The sequence below is a fragment of the Charadrius vociferus genome, unplaced genomic scaffold, assembly GCF_000708025.1.
Source record: "Charadrius vociferus isolate BGI_N301 unplaced genomic scaffold, ASM70802v2 scaffold554, whole genome shotgun sequence".
Classification (NCBI taxonomy): domain Eukaryota; kingdom Metazoa; phylum Chordata; class Aves; order Charadriiformes; family Charadriidae; genus Charadrius; species Charadrius vociferus.
In genome coordinates this window covers 644,704-662,296 of record NW_009648050.1, presented here as the reverse complement: position 1 = coordinate 662,296, position 17,593 = coordinate 644,704, and the positions used below count along the sequence as shown (strand labels likewise).

The 17,593-nt window shown below is 40.3% G+C and overlaps 1 protein-coding gene across 1 annotated transcript in view; it reads right to left on the bottom strand.

The window, feature by feature from the left end:
- Window positions 1-17,593, bottom strand: part of ALCAM (activated leukocyte cell adhesion molecule) — a 35,907-nt gene that overhangs the window by 14,776 nt on the left and 3,538 nt on the right. Inside the window, exons 3-7 of the mRNA XM_009883712.1 lie at window positions 13,953-14,017; window positions 13,438-13,525; window positions 12,481-12,663; window positions 7,462-7,589; window positions 5,614-5,743 (exon numbers count right to left, since the gene is read on the bottom strand). Of these exons, the coding sequence (XP_009882014.1) occupies window positions 5,614-5,743; window positions 7,462-7,589; window positions 12,481-12,663; window positions 13,438-13,525; window positions 13,953-14,017 (594 nt within the window). The remainder of the gene's footprint in view (window positions 1-5,613; window positions 5,744-7,461; window positions 7,590-12,480; window positions 12,664-13,437; window positions 13,526-13,952; window positions 14,018-17,593) is intronic.

Sequence of the window (17,593 nt, the reverse complement as noted above, 5' to 3'; positions counted from 1 at the left end):
CTAATCACTAGACAAATGGATACTTTTTTTTCACCTTGTACTGCTGAAAGAATGAGATGGGAGGCACAAGAAGCTAAAGGAGTACTTCACATAGCACTATGTGCATCTTGAAAGGGGAAGCACAGACTGCTGTGAGGGTAGCTTGCTACGGGCCAAGGAGGAACGTACCTTCATGGGAGGACTGGTGAAGGCAGGGACAGATTAACCTAAACACTAAGCGTGGAGAAGAGGATAGGAGGACAGGGGGAACTTTCTTGAACCCGGTAAAACAAGTTGATTTTTATCCTCAGCATCTGGAGAGGATGAGGACGATCAATACAGGGTGCATGAGACATGATACTGACGAAAGGGGCGAGGGGTATGAATTATAGGGTTGGTGGTCCACATATGAGGCCCTTTGATTTATTTGTTTTCATCTGTAACTTGAAGAGCCGTTTCTGTGTAACTCAGAGTCCAAGCTTTGCTTGGCCTGTTTTGGCTGCAGAAAACTTGCAGAGTCAGTGATAGCCGTGTTTGAAACAAGGCAGGGTGAGAGCCAGTAACAGAAAGGTCAGGAAACAGTGCTTTAGATTTTTTCCTAGTATATGGATTTGGCGGGCTATCTATTTCTTTAAAAAAAAATAAAATAATCCTACACTGAAAGAAAAGCAGAGTTTGCCAAGCTAAACCTCTATTTTGCTTCCCTTCTCACAGTGCCTTGCTTGTGAGCCAAGTTGCCTGGTCGAATGACTATCACAGATGCACACACACACACAGACTCAAACGGCAAGCACGCGTGATTTCATCATGAATATAGTACTTGCTGGAAAAGGACTGCAAGACATCCTTTTGGCTTTTAAGCAGAGTTTAAAAAAAGCTTGAGGCAAAATCACAGTTGGTAGGAGAAATGGAAAATAGTGAGTTTTCCTTAACAAAACAGTGAACTTAGCTACTGGCTTCATTCAGTGGTTGCCCTGGGAACACCATTATAATTAAAGGCAGAACTTCAGGGAACAACTAGGGTCCATCCAGTGCTATTAGTCTGTATTATTATCCGTATTACGAGTCTAATGCCTAGCCCGAGAGGTCACAAGAACTGTACGTTTATCCGTGCATGAGTAAAGCAACTTACTGAAGTACAGAACTTAGCAAAGAGATAAAATGGCATTTTTTTTCTGTATTCCTATGGAGATTTCTCCCCCTGCCTCCCCAAACTAGTAAATGCAACCAAACTAACAAGATTCTCCAGATCTTACCATTGCTTCCACAAAAAAAAATAAAAAAAAATAATTAAAAAAAACCCACAAGACTCAGCCAGAGAGGATTTGTATATAGATTCAGATTGTGCATGTGATGTGTTTCTTCTTGCTCTGTTATTCTTGAGTACACACTACCATAGGAGAGGGGTGGCTGAGAAGAAAACTAAGCATTCTTTTTTTTTTTTTTTTCTCCCTCACAGTGACCCTCCTTCAACATCTACTTAAACCTTTTGTTCCTTGAGGCATGACAGCACCTCAAACCCAAGGGATCACCGAAGACCAGACAGGAGGGGTTCCTCTCACATACACCACAGGAAGCAGAAACTTAGTAATTTTTTGGCCTTCATCTCAGGCAAGACTGACACTGCGCCCAGAGCAATCCTTCAACACAGTCTTCCTCCCGGGTAGCATGTCTGCATTCCCCACCCCACCTTTTTTGTGGTATAACTGAGACTACAATCCCTCTCCCACAGCGGTCTCGGTTGCTACAGAAGTTCAGGAAAATTTACAGTGTGCAAGATGAACTGCATAGCTCAGAGCAGTACTTGTAAGGTGATTTATGAGGCAAGTATAGAATTAAGCTACTATTTAGCACAAGATTCCCTCAAGGAAGTCTCCATAGAGCAATTTGATTTGGATTAATATTCTGCCAGTTTATCTGTAGGGTACACAAAGAAATGTGATGTAGATAGTTTTACCTCTTAACTTATATGCTCCATTGGTAAATAATCTTTTCTTGGTACAGAAGTATGAGGAGAAAATATTTCTTTCATACAGAAGACGGTCAAAATTCATTTTCCTTGCCATTGAAAGAAAAACTTTGTTGCAAGAATTTTCCATACATTTCCCGTTTGGCTTTGAAATGTTCTTCATAAACAAACTTCTCATCAGGCACCATTTTCAATATATGCTAGCTCTTAATGTGGTCTCACTTGAAGCCTTCCATTGATTTCCGCGCTGACTTTGCATACCAAGTAGCACAGGGAAGAGGCAAAGGGCACATTCTGCATGTATTACCACATCACGTGAGAGAGGTATAGAATTAATGTGGGGGAGACTGGAGCAAACATTTCAGTTTCGAAACTCTATTCAACATATAGGACAGGCTCCCAGCATTTAAAGGGGGCCTCTGATGGAATACTGTGCTACAACTGGGGAAAACTATGCAGAGAACTTGCCTGTAGTCTGAACTCCCCAAGTATACTAGCAGACAACCAGGAACTTTCCTAGTATACTGAGAACAGAATATTTTTCCATGCAACGTTCAAAAGGTGATTGCCCTTGTATTTTCGATGTGTCTGTAAGCACAAGAAAAGACTACAAAAAAAATCCCTATGGAGAAACACAAATGGTAAATCTCTAAAATTTACCGGAAGGTTTGCCAACCTGTTTCCCCAGAAAACACGTTTTAGCAGAAAGGAAAGCATCACTGAGAGGAAGTTCCAGAGCCCTACTCCGTACTGGGTTGTATGTGCAGAAGTAAGTCTAGCAAGAGAGAAAGAAAAACAACTGTGGGTGGAAAGTCACCTGCCTCCTCATAGCTAGGGGAAGGTCCACCTGTCCTCTCTTGCCAGGTGCTTTCCTTACCTCATGCACTGCTTCTAGAGTAGCATAAGTGGTTGTAAACAGGTTCTGCCACAGTCCCCTCCCTTCTCCTTCCTGGCCCCTGCCAGTTTTGCTCATCTCATCCTGGGCAAACTCACTCAAGGCACAGAGCTGCCAGAAAACGAACAGCCCAGTGTAAAAACCAACAAACCCACAACATAAATCCGTTGCTCCCTTTGTTGAGGGACAAATCGTGCCAACCACAAGCACTCAGTTCTGCTGGACTTTAAGCTGGGACCTTGCTGCACAGATCCTGCACCTGCTCTGAGGAGCAGGAGCCCAGTTCGTCCCTTATGTTCTGTGGGTAAGGAAGAGACTCGATCTTCCCCTCTCAACTTGCTTTACAAATTTATACATATATATATATTTATATAAATAAAGTATTTCCCTAAACATTATGGGTAACTCAGATGCTTTACTGTCAATTTTCAGCTGCCTACAACTCTCATAATATACATTCATCTTGGAAAAAAAAAAAAAGAGTTTGGTATTGAGCCAGAATATTTTGCTACAAAAATATTTAAGGGCTATAATGTGCTAATGTATTTTCATACCAGCAAGAAGCTTTCCCTATGTAGACACTAAAAGGAACCAGTGTAATTATAATGCTTAATAAAATCTGTTTGGGGAAAAAGCACTACAGTTGAAATATAACAAATTACTTTAAATAGATTCACAGGTTTAAACTAAAATTATTATATTGCCTGTCTTTGGTTTTGGGTTTTTTTTAAGTGAAAATAAAAAAAATAAATATCTAAAGTGTCAAGATCAGATGTGAAGAAACAAAAAGCCCTGACTCAGAATGAAGGCTTTTTTCAGTGCAACAGCATAGACAGGAATATTCATCCATATGTGAAAAGGTAAGCAATAAAGCAAAAGATGGAGAAAAAGTAGGATTTGAGAGGCATTAATAAGTTGTATTTGAAGGACAAAAAACATCATAAAAAAAAATAATCTGAAGTTCTAACACCAAAAATATATATGTACGTTAGAAGGAGAAAGCACTAAAAACTAGTGAGTTACACTGGAAAATTAATATAAAGTCAGCAATTGAAAGATGGAGGATATTATAAAGCCTCTGTGAGTTTTATGACTTTTTCAGGGGAGTTCTCCTCCCAAGAAAACACGCTGCAGAAATGCTTTAGACCAGCATAAGGCAAGACACTGAAGTAACTTAAAGATAGGGCATGGTCTGGGCATTTCTGGAATTACAGAACTATTCCAGGCCACTGTGCCTCACTTAAGCAAAGGCTTTATTGCAGATAGAGGTATTTAAGAAAAAAAAAACAAAACGAACCCTAAGTGAGGCGAGGCAGCAGGGTACTAGATTGTACCTATGAGTTCTGAGTACCTGCACTAGCTGCCAACACTGGAAAGACTTCTGTCAAGAAAACACATGCTTCTCTCGTGTAATTAAGCTCTTCTGACATGCAGACAAAATAGCAGAGAAAGGAAAACTGGCTGGTTATAAATAACTTGGAGCTGAGGAAGTCATTCTTTAGAGTAACTATTTATGGAAGTACAAGTAGACATGCAATCCACCAGCAGTAAAATTAAAGAGTCAGTTAGACCACAGCAAACTACCAGCGAGCTACCTTTGATATTGGGCAACTAGTGGCAACACTAGTTCTCTTCGGGTCTTACATACCCGGACTCTTGGCAAAGAGAAGGGGTAGGCAGCAAATCAGCAGATGACCTTCTTAAATGCAAAATATTCATTAAATGGAATAGTGTAATTATTCATGTATAGATATCTCCTGCATGCATTGTACATCTTCCAAGAAAAAACAAACAAACACCACAACACAAAACCCACATATACAAACACGAAGTGTCTTTTTATGTAAAGTATAACTACTGTGGAAATCTTAAAACTTCTTTATCCATCATGTCCCTCTGAACCTTTAAACTATTAAAGATATTTATGCTACTGGGAAGACTACAGACCATCAGTGTTTCCAGGGGAAACCTAGTACCATTGGCCTGAGTCTCATTTCACAGCCTGTGATAGTATAGCAAAGTTTGAATGAGTTCCTGCTCTTGTTTTGTCACCCAAACAAATTAAAAGCAACCACTGAAAAGCAGCCATAGCTTCAATGGTTCAACCAGTTCAATGGCAGCTTTTAAAGTGCTGCTGATAAAGAGTGAATAAATACCCCAGTATCCAGCTAAAGAAACTTTACACAGTTCTGTAGCTCTCATTATTCTGGAAAAGGTGGAAAAAAAAAAAGCAACTTGTCCTATGTTAACATAATGAATTCCCAAGTCTCTTCTCCAGACTCCTTACACATTAACCTCATTGAGGTAAGATGAAAGGATATTAGACTACTGTGAATTTGACTGTGAAGCACAACCACTGTGGGCCAGCTTGTGTGTTTGAGTACATTCTAAGGCACAGCCACAGCAGAATAATTTGCCATATATATGGTCATGAGTGAAACCAAAAATACCAGAATTTTCACTGTATGTGACAGTGCAAGAGTATCATATACTATACAAAAGTTACATAAAGTGAATCTGTATCTAAGCCAATGAATTGAGAAAGTCAAGGTTTTCAAAATGAAATACTTTAGAAAAAGTAAAAAAAAAAAAGAAGAGAAAAAAGATAAAAGAAAAGAAAAAAGAAAAGAATAAAAAAGAAAAGGAAAAAAGAAAAGAAAAAAAAAGGAAAAAAAAAAAAAGAGAAGAGAAGAAAGACCCGACACTGCCATCCTAGAAGGTGCAAAACTGGTTTGTATCCTAACTCGGAGTACAAAATGCTATGACTTACAGTGCACAGTGATGGTGGTCGAGTCCATCATGCTTTTGTCGATCAGAGAGCACTTGTATTCTCCTGTGGCATTTCGTCTCACATCTGTCATTGAGTAAGTATCTGAACTTCTTATACCTTCTGTTTCTCCCTGTGGATGGAAAACACCACATTTATTGTATATGGGCCTGCTAAAACCATTCATTTTTGTTGAGGATTTTTTTTATTATTAGGATGGTGAAATACTCCAAAATATGTATAGACACCGCATTACTGAAGTGTTACCTATTAATAACACTAAGGTTTACTTCCTGCATGACACCATAGTTTTAAAAAACACCTACAATTAGAAGCTTACTCTTTTAACTGAATGACTAACTTATTTTAAGAGGACATTAAAATACAAAATTTGAAAGTTTAGTAGAAAGAAAAAGGGAAGGAAATAAAAGACTGAAACAGTCTATGAGTGTTGCAGAACAGCAGCAAAAAAATGTATTTCTAAATCTATATCTGAAATGATACATTCAGTTTAGGAAAAATTATGAAATGAAGCGTACCACATTTTTAAACAGCACAAGCAAACCTAGCTCTATCCACGTCATGGTATGGAGCCTGTTAGGGTCTACGCTACCTTATATGTGATTATCTACAGAAACCGGTGTTTTGAATTAGCCAGCAAGCGTTGCCTTTTACCTGTCCAGTTCCCCAGTTTTCACCTGATTACAAATGACTGACTTAGATCAGTTCTGAAAGAAGCACAGAGTGAAACCCTAATTTGTATCTCTGAATCCAGAAAGATTTACGATACATGTAAATCTTCCAAAGAAATCACCAATTCCACCTCTCCTTGAGAGAAAGCACTAGTACCGGGGAGACTGAAGATAAGGCAAACCAGGGTGTTTAGCTCACTCGCTGTGATTGTGGAGCTAGGAGAGATACCATAAACTTTTTCCCTGGCATGCAGTGGGATCCTAGGATGGCTCACTGAATCTAACTGGCTGTTCTGAGATAAGAGGACTTCAGCCCCTAGTTTCCCTTTCTGTTCTTCAGCAATTCAAACACGCCAGCAGTCCAAAGTAGATGAGGATTATGTTGAAAGGGCAATGTGCAGTTTTTGAAATATCTGAAAGCATGTCACTGCTTTTGGCCTTTCTCAACATCAGCTCTGCTCACTACTGCAGTAGGAACAAAAAAAGGGATATAAAATAGGAGAGAGAAGCAGGAGACAGGAAGCAGAACTAGGACTGTTAGAACATAAAGCCACATCTGTCTGTGGATTTCACCAATACTAATTGTATCAAAGCCTTTATTTTTCCTCAATCTGCACCTTACACATTTGACAGATTTGTTCTACACTTTCTCCTGTCTCACACTTGTTCTTTCCTGTGTTATTATGCCACCAAGCAATTAATTAACTAAAGGAAAAAAAAATTGCATGGAGATTCATCTGTGAAAGTCCAAAAAAGAGCTGAATTAATTTCCTGTACTTTCACTGCTGGATCTTTGGCTTTTATGACAACAGATAAGGTGATTTTACTCAAGGTGCTAAACCCCTTTTGTCAAAACTGCTTTTTATCAAAATATCTGATGATGGGAAATGAAGCCTAGCAATTTTTAGAAGGTCCAAACCCCCAAAAAATTCAGATGGCATGGAGGGAAGGTGAGGATTTTCTCCCAAATATTTTGCGAAGTCAGGTGAGGCATTCTCAGAGTCTGACAATACAGTCGATGCCTATCTTCCGTTTTAGTCGCATCAAATTCCTTCCTTCGTTTGTTCTAAAATCACGTGTACCCTGACATGCAGCAATGGCTGTAGGAAGGGACGATACAGAACATTTCACGATGCAGTGACGGCGAGGCAGGACTTACTGGAATGTAAAACAGGAACTCCTGCGGAGGAGGGTTGCCATTTCCCGAGCACTTCAGAGTGATGTTATCGCCTTCTTTAATGTTACTACTTTGTGGCAGCACTTGAATAGTCACCTTCTCTGTTGGATCTGTGAAAGTAATGTGCACATTTAATAGCTTCTGCAAAAAACCACACAGTAACACTATGCATACGATATTCATGGCCAAAGAGTATGAGATTTTATCATCATGCAGGTGAAGGTATTTGCAAGTGTAGATCATCTTAAAAAAAAAAAGTGAAGATAATCACACTTTTTGTATTTTTGCCAATGAAGTAAGTGCAAAGAAGCCATATGATATAAAATTCGTTCTTCTTCAACAAAATACCTGTAACTGAAACCATAACGATTACAACCATGTCATGCGCTTAAAAGTAAAAAAGCCTTGATCAGTATGAACAGTTTCATGGTGGGATTTCATTATGAGGGATTAACTTGTCCTCTGTGAAGCTCGCTGTTTGGAGGACTACAGCACTCAGAAAAACAACTGAAGCTCTCAACGCCTTGTGTTAGTACTAGATAATAGCCTTCTTACATTAAAAAGAAAGAAATATGAACTAAGCGACTACGTTCAGCCTATTCTATATGCTGATCACAACAGGCTTTCAGAAAGATGAATTTAGTGAATGTAATAGGACCCTTAACATAGTCAACAGAACTGTAAATGTAACATACTTCTGTCATGTTCAGTGAAGTTGAACTATAACTTATATTTTACTTTGATAGTTTTTTAAGGCAAAGACAGAGCACACTTTAAGAGATGCTATTCTTTCTAAGTGTAATTTTTCAAAACCAAAGTTAAATGAACAAAAGTAAAGAAAACAATATGGGCAGATAACTCTGACTGTTTTAATTTCAGTGAATAAATAAAATTCTACCAAAGATCCCAGTCTTGCATTAAGACACAGTACAGTGCACCTTATTAGACACTAAAAAAATCTACAAGGCAGAGAAACCCTTGCCTGACAGTTGATTTTGGGTGTTTAGTGAAGCGTGTGCTCTACAGTCCTTCCGACCCTTAAGGCATTAATCATGTCTATCTTCTGCTATGGGATTTCTCAGTAAGAGGCCTCTTGATGGCTGGGGGCCCTAACACAGCATCTCACTCCTCGTCATAGAAGGAGGGGAACCGGGCTTCAACAAGCCACATCCTCCCTCCTTCAGGTGCAACAGCCTCAGCTCCGTTCCATGTCCTAACAGCTTCCATCAGTACCTTCAATGCTGAAGCGCAGCTTTGCCTGCTTAGGAAAAGGAAGTCCAGCATCGCTGCTGGTGTGGAATGCAACAGATGTGATGAAGTAGTGGGCCAGGAATCACATGCACGCCTCTTGGGGGCTGTTGGGCCAAAACCCCCAGTTTCAGGGGCTGTCTGGCAGGCCAGCCTGCTGCAGAAACTTGTCTCTCCTTCTGTCAAGTGTATGTGAAAAAGTTATCATAAAGGATGTTTAGATATATGCTGGAATTGATTAGGCTTTGTCTCAATACTGAAAAGGGATGAACTATAATGAGAAAGACTTTATGGCTTTAGTTTGGAACAGGTTTTCCAACAGAGATGAACAGAACTGGATTAAAAATGGACACGATTAAACAAGAACGACATTCTTGCAAACTACCAGTCTTTCCTGGAGGAATATCTTACCCTTCTACCTACTGCAATCAACCAGGAGCAAATTTTTAATTTCATTCTCTAAATTGGAAAAGGAAAATAAATCTACAGAAGTAAAGAGCAAAAGACTAAGTAAGTTGTTTTCCAAGCTGAACAGGTCACCCTTCTGAGGAAGACACAACCTGATGACAGGAAGACAGTGTTCAATGCAATGCTGAGTGCTGCTTAGCATGAGTAATGTGCTCCCCTGCTTTCACTAATAAACAGGAGCAACCTGGCTGAAGGTACATATTGCCGCTCAGTGGTACGTATCCCGGGCCTGGCCCATTATACCTTGTGCTTTTGTAAACCTGAGACTTTGTATCTGCTTTCTGCAAGAACAAAACTCTGGGAGCCAGCACCAAAAGGCAGTTATTTAGTAAATGAATGCTTCTATCCCAGACCTGCCATGGCCACAACTGACATCATTCTGCATAATTTCAAGAAAAATACCAATGCTGGAAGCAGCGTGATTATAAAGTGCCTTTGAGTCTAACCTGTTATGTGAAGGAGTTTATCCATAACAAGACAGACACTTAACAACAGGGTATAATTGGAAAATTTGCCTGGTATCTTTTTACACTGATTAACGCTGAGCAGAGCCCAACACAACTGGAGCCTGGATAATTTAGATATCTGAGATACCATCTAACCGTTCAGCTCCAGTAGTTCTCTTGTATTACTCACGTTACTATCAGTACCTTGCTTGCTACAGCTGCAAACCAGAGCCCATGGTTAAGGACTATTAACTGCTGCTGGCTGAGCTAAGTTATCCATTTCCAACTAGCACCCACCTCGGCAGGAGCTAATTCACTCTTCTTCTTATACCAGGTTACAGTGGCTGGCTGCTTCCAGGATGTCAACTAGCTATTAAGCACTTGAGTACTAGAGGCTGTACTAACCCAGAGCTAAAAATGACAGTAAAACTTTTCTTAAATCCTGATTGAACAGTTATTTAAGAAAATCTTGTGCAGGCATAGTTCAAAGTATGCTCTCCCCATTTCTTTATGATAAATGGGTAACTTGCAAGGAATCCCTAGGTACCAGAATGAACAGCAGTTCTTTATGATTTTTTTCTACTTGCTTCAGAGATGCAAACCATGATGGTTTTGACAGTCAATCTGAAAAAAAAAAAAAAGGCTGAAAGAAAGACTTCCATTTCTTATACCATTTCTTAGAATTGGAGTCTGCTATTGTTTTTCATCTGCATTTGGCTCATAAAAAATAGCATTTATTGAAAAAGAAAGTAATTAGGATCACTGAACCAAATTAAAAAACGAAAACAACTCAGATGTCATTATCGACTAACATCAGTCAAGAAATCCATCTGTTGAAGCTTTGGACATCTATTAATAGAGAGTTTAAAAAATTCATTTTGAGATGCATTTCAGCTGAGTAAGTAATTGAAGTTACAGCAAATAAAACTACTCAGAAAGGAAACTGGGTAGCCTCATACTCTAAAGCCAAAGTAAGTTGATACTTGAGGCCTCTTCAGTACTGAAGGGTGTGCCTGCCTCTCACTGTTGGCTAATTAGCAGTACAATGGCAGTACCTACCTCTGGTGGAAGAACTATCTTAATTAAATTGTGTGTTACTAGACCAGGATTAAAAGAGCGAGTCTAGCAAATATGAAATCTTTAATACGGAGTGTGTGTGATATCTGGTGCAGTGACTATTCTGCAGTGCTGTGCAGCCTTCTTTTTCCTTCGCACTTCCTTCCTAATGGCAAGTGCACAGACTACGTCATCACAGGAATCTGCAAGAGCCTCATCCTCACCAGGTGAAGTAGCTTAATGCATTAAAGCGGTGGGGAAATGGGGACAGCAGATCATCTCTTGGCAAGTAACAGCAACAAGTGTTTTCTGGTCATTACAATTCTGTGACATTACTGTGAACATCTGCCATTCACAGCATGAACTATTCATGGTCACAGGGCTCCACAGATGACAGAAAAAAACCCAGTGAAATTTGGCACCCAACTTTAAAACAAAAACAAAACCTAAAAAAAAATCTCTATCTTTAAAGTGATGGGATTGGTGTCTGCAGGCTTGAAATCTCTCTGTTATTTCAAAAGATAACCATTACTATCCCAGAGGTTTTCTTCTCCATTAGTTCTGCCAGTTGTGATTCTGGAGAAACAGCTGGTGAAAAGGTGACCTTAATTTACGGTGGTTTCTCCAGGTGAAACCACAAAGCAGCTGCTCAAAACTGATGCCTTATTCTGCTGCTCAACAAACTTTACATGTGAAGGAGAAGCAACTAATCATCTAAGTAGAACATACCCTACCACTTTGTTTTCGAGGCAATGGAGCACACCTGCTAGCTGCAGAAATCCCATCTGCATTACTAATTAATTCCCTTTGTATTCAACTGGATTACAGAGTTGTTACACAGTGTATACTAAGGCCCTATTAGATGTCTGGACTGTATACTTAGACCCCATCATGCACAGAACAAGGACTTTTCTTTTATAAAACGAGTTATTACCTGAAGTGTAAAGAAAGATAACACCTGACTGGACATCTTGCCTATCTCCTGTTCCTCTTAATTCTGCTATGACCTGCTGCCTTGTACAGTCCTTCAGAAGTGTCATTTTACAAGGCTTTGAAACGCCCCTTCCACCTTCTCTAATCGCTACCACCCTTTCTGACCTTTCCTTGCCAACTGCCCGTTTTCTTTACTCAAAGGAGAAAAAAAAAAAACGATTTCCACATTGGTCAGTAACACAGTAAGGGAATGGCTTTAAGACTTTGGCCAGCTGGAAGTAATTACTTATACAAATTCTGTACTGCCAATATATCCAATATTCAAACACTACATTTTAAATGTAAAAAATCAGCATCTTACAGCTGTAGAGAAGCAACTGTATTTTGTGCAAGGTAGGCTGCCAGCATTAGCTGTTTGGCACTGACTCTGCAAAAATGAAAAACATTTGAGTACACTAAAAACTAAATTGTGTATTTATCGCATATTTCAGGGGGCACAGAAAGTCACTTGAATCAACCACTCTAACTTCTGTAAAAGTTCTGAAAAGCCCATTTCACTGTAACTTTTTGTGGTTGCCACTTTCCTTTTGTCAATGCAATCTCAATATTCAATATTCTACTGTTAGAAAGAAATCTATCTCGGGTAAACCTGAAGATAAGTAAAAATTACAGACAATGTGCTTGGACCTTCTTGTTGCTCACCAGCTCTGGAGAAACCATCTCAACAACCAAGCAGCAATGTCTCTGTAATTTTGTAAGCTGTCTCTGTAATTTTGTAAGCTATCTCTGATTTTGCCTTTTCCCCCCAAGGTGGACTTTGTACAGCAATAGATGCTTTTTAATAACTTACAGTGAACATCGAAGACAACTGGTTCAGACTGTATTGTTTTCTGGCCAGATGGTCCGTAATATGTCACAACACAAGAAAACTTGGCATTTGCATCTTCCTTTGTTGGCATGTACCGAAGAGATGATGTCATAGTGAAGAGTCCAGTTGATTTGTTCGCAATCTTTTGCAAATTTATGACCACAACTGAAAAGGAAATACTGTTTCAGTGTCACACAGACAGAATTTACAACCTTCTGCCTACATTTTGTTGCCTGCTCTGTATTTGTTATCAGGCTGCAACAATGCAAGCAACATGACAAATTACCCAAGAGACTGTACAAACAGTTTTCCTCTAGTATTGCCGCTGACATACCAGGAACATTTTATCAACAACATACTCCTAATATACTTTACATTTTAAATAAAATAAAAAAAAAAACCCAAAACACCTAATTGCAAACAGGTGTTACAGAATGAAGGCCTCAAAAATGCTGGCAAAACCAGCTTTTAGGATCACATTTATAACTTAATTTTGTAAGCATTCTCTATTTTATGGAAGGTAAAATATTGTGGTCTGATCAGCCTGTCAAAGTTGAAAGGGAGAATAATAAAAAAAAAAATGTTCTTCCTAAATATCCTGGAAAATAAATACCTGTATAAGGAGATGATGATCTACATGGCGCAAAACACAATATTGGACAGGTGTGAAACTCAAGACTAGCTTTGTAATAGCATTAACAAAGGCAACCCTTTGCCCCATGATGTGGTTTTAAAAGTGGAACTGAAAGAGAGATTATATGGCTTAGCTTGGGTGCTCTGAAAGGCCTAGAAGTCTCCTTCCAGTTTCATCTTTCCATATGAGTAGTCTTCCTCAAAGGAACGGTACATTAGATTAAAGCAGAGCAACTCTTATAAGCGCAGTTCTTCATGCATACACCTGTCTGTGGATTCAGGACATTGCCCATTACTGAAACGTACCTTCTTCCACTGGCTGCAGAACTCTCCCGTTTTTGTACCACGTAACATTGCCTTCGGGATAACTATCTCTTGCAACACACTCCCCAAGCTGCAAGACAGATAGGAATTACTCACCGTTTTTCTCCACTATGTTTAACATAATTCTGTTTTCGCTTGTGCTGCTCTGGGTAAAGATTTCTGGAAAGTTCAAATGCTTATCCCCAGCCATTTGTTTTTTTTTTTTTTTTAAATAGGACAAATCCCATCAGTGAGGCTTAGGTACCATTTGGAAGAGGGTTTGGGCATGAGTCTAAGATCATGATGGCCCCTATTTGCAGAAAGAGGCAGGGCTAATACAGCAGTGGCAAGGGAACTGCTCTGTGCTCAGCCGGGCTATAGACCACCATCTCTCGCAGGCAGGTGTGCGCACACACACCCTCTCTGAGCCTCAACCCATCACCTCCCTCCGTCTTGACTGTAAAAGGACTTCAGGCAGCCGCCAGGCACACAACTTTGAGGGAGAATGCTGCTCTTACCATTTGTAGCTTCTCTGTTTCTAAGAAGTCTGCTTGATGTAGGATTTCTGGTTGAGAGGGTTGCTCTAAAACATAAATAGGATAAAAGTACTAGTGAAGGGAGCACAAACAGCTGTTTGAAAAACAAGAGGTTACTAAAAGGTACATGGACTTTGAGACTAAACAGAACAACCTGGCCTGGTATAGTCTTACCTATGCTTTGCCATTAAAAGAAAAAAAAAAAGAGATACTTCTACCTCAATATTAGCAAATGGATTAAAAAGGAAAAACCATCACCTTAAAATTTGTCATACCTTCTATAATGAATTCCATGCATTCTGACAATACATATTTTAGCCAGGCAGACTAGTTCTGCACCTGGGAGGAGAGAATCTGATCTGGTTTATATCATCCGTGTGCTGGAGAAGGAACCAGCGGTACAGAAACTATAGCAACAGAAAAGCAGCTTTACTGTGGGTATTACTGTAGCTGAGCTGTAACATTATAAAGGAACAAATTCAACCTAATCATTCTTCTAATGTTTATTTTTCCTAACTGGGATTGTTACATTTAAGAAATTCAGATGATAGAGATAAGTGTAATTACTTTAACTGATTCTCAGTTAGTTATGACTCTCTTAAAAAAAATAAATTTTTTCTTCAGTGCCAGTATGTCTTCTTATTTACTTTTATTATGGTAGATGGACCTCTTAGCTTGCCAAAGTGGAGGATCTATCAGTGTTTTCATCATAAAAAACTACTTTCTAGAGACTATATAACTTGTCTGTTAAAATAGTTTGGCCTGAAGCCTGGAATGCAAATTTTTATCTCCAAAAGAGACAGTTTTCCCCACAATTTGAAAAGAAGAGGGGAAGAGTGTGTGTGTGGGGGGGAAATAAATCAATGTTTATACAGCGAAAGAAAGACTCTACACCCTAGCTATACCACTTAAATAAGCATACATATTATATACTTGTAGAGACTGAACATCCTTAACCACGTCAGCTTACAGACCCTTTTTCCCCAACTCAAGCTCCCAATGAAATAACGTATGTATGTCAGTAGTCCCAGCCCAAAGCGAACTTTATGCCATCTTGCCAAAATCTCTACGCATTGATGAAGTTACTAACGTGCAGGTGTACCGCTCCTGCTGTCACAAAGATAGCAAGCCTACATGTTTCTGTAACAACCCATTCGCTCTGTTTGCATGTGCACGCGTGTGTGTACGTGTGTTTGTGCGCACACAGATGCACAGATATTCTTCGCTTGGAAGACTACGCCAGCGTGGAACTAGGAGAGCTCAAAAGGGAAATGAAAGGCAATAAAAGAAGCTCTTCATTTGACATTTCCAAACAACTTTGCTTGTGGCAAAAATCAAAAACAAACAAAGGAAACAGTCAAAGCTATACATCAAAACCATCCCAATTTCTTCAAAGGGCTAATAAAGATATTTTTTTTCTTTAAAGACAGATGCCTCTTTATGTCTCTTTTGTTCGCTTTCAAGGAAAAAGGATAACCTATTTTCTGTAAGAACCTGACAAGGACAAAACATTTTCATGTCAATTCAAGCAAATGAGGTTTTACAAGACCATTAACAGGCCTTCTGGTTCAGATTTTCGGGTCCCATAAACAGGCCTAAGTTGGCTGCCTGCCACAGTCACCAGCTGACCGAACCACAACGCCATCCCCCACGTGGGCTTTGCTTCCTTTCGTCTCTCACCTCCCCCAGGACCGGTTTGAGACCTACTCTGTGCTTTGGACCCCTCCCTGAGGAAAGGGGAGGACCTCCTGCTTGGTGGCCCCTGCGTGGCCCTCCCTATTTTGAATGCTCTGGTGACCAAGCAGGTGCTCCCGTTGAGAGACCTCCACCTGCTCCCTCAGAGCAGACTCCAGAAGGCAACGCTGGCTGCCAGATCCCCACAGCCGCAGCACCTGCACCAAGGTAATTCACCACGAAAGAGTTACTTGGCCTTGACTAGCTCAGCATCCGAAGCGAGGAGAAATTTCAAACTTGGCAGCAGCACAGCCCACTTTGGTGGGTTTGCAACTTCAGCACACTGCTTATCTCTCGGCTTAAGAGCTTGCCAGATTACTTTGCAACTCTATATAGGCCCTATAATAGAGGGGAAAAGAGCTCACTGCCTGCAAAAGCCAAGCATCGCTGTAGCAGGACAGCAGCTCACGTCTGCTGGGCTGCGCCGCTTTGGAAACTGGCCATTTAATTCCAGAAAAAAGATGCTGACGGGATCCATCTGGAAAGCGGGTAGAGCTTGTTTGAGTAGTCCAGCGAGTGAGACTAGCAGGTGGTACCTGTGCAATGAGCCATTTCAGCTCGTTAGTTCTGAGCTAATCAGGTAGCACAGCTGAGGACGTGACAAGCCGCAGTGAAACGCAGCTTCAGTCACAACTTCTGGGATACAGCTGAGTTTCAGGTACACAAGACTTTTGGTTTATGAGGGTTCGCGCTGCTGCAGCCTGGCTCTGTATCTGTGATTCAATGAGTTAGAAACTCTACTGCTTAAATAAATGAAGCTTGCAGACTACTCTTAACCCTTTCGCAATTGGAACAAGCAAGCAAGCAAGCACAAAAAATGAACCCCCCCAAAAGCAGACTCAAGAAAGTTAAATGCAAAGAAATGTTACGAGAACACTAAATAAAGTTGTGAACTCAAAATGAAAAACTGCAAAGGTAATTTCTTCTCGCAGTGCTGAGTCGGCCATATTACATGCGTGGCATCCTCTATTCTTATCTTCCTTAGTAACTAGAAGCTTTCTCTATTAGTATTAATGCATACAATAAAACATACAAGCTGTGCTCCACGGCTGAGTTAGCATTGTGTTAATATTTAGTACGGTACACAGTAATTCAGGCAGTTAGCATTTTGTTTCACCATATACTACTGTCTCATCTACATATTTACTGCTGTGCAGTAAGTAAACATGATAATTCTTTATCACTTCCTTTGAAGAGCTGTGTTTACTATGTGTGCTGAGCACAATCCTCCCTGTTGTCATTAATTTCATTGTTCTTGCAGTCAAATGGAAAGCGAAATGAGGGAAAGGAATTACTGTTGACTCATAATCTAGCTTCAAACTCATTTATGCCACTGACAAACTTCTGCCTAGACAACACCAACGACTCCCTGACACCTTCTCCCCAAGCGAAGAGCGAGGGTGCTCTTCCAAAACATGAATTCATGTTTTCCAAGCAGAAGCGTGACCTGTTGGGAACTGCCCATCCCTGCAAGCAGCGCGTTCCCACAACAGAGACTGACTTTGACTGTGTAAATCTGCACCTGAAGAGCATCAAAGGCCAAACAAAGCCATATAAAAACATGAAGCCGAAGAAGATACCCACTGCAGTCACAGGGCAGCATTTACAAATGCTAACCTCAGCCTCTGCAGACCTGCGCCCCTAAAAAGGAGTGACGGACACCTCCACAAGCTGAGTCAGGGTTTAGGGGAGATTACATGCCTGCTCTGAAGCAGCAGCAGGTTTCTCCACGCTCTTGTGCGAGCTCAGAGCAGGACTGTGCCTCAGAGCATGGGGGTTCGTGCTGCGCATCAGCCTTGCGATGAGCTGGTAGCAGTATCAAATACGAATAAACTTTGCCATGCTCTAAACCAGAACTGCAGACTGGTCTTCCTCCTGGTAGTTCAGCA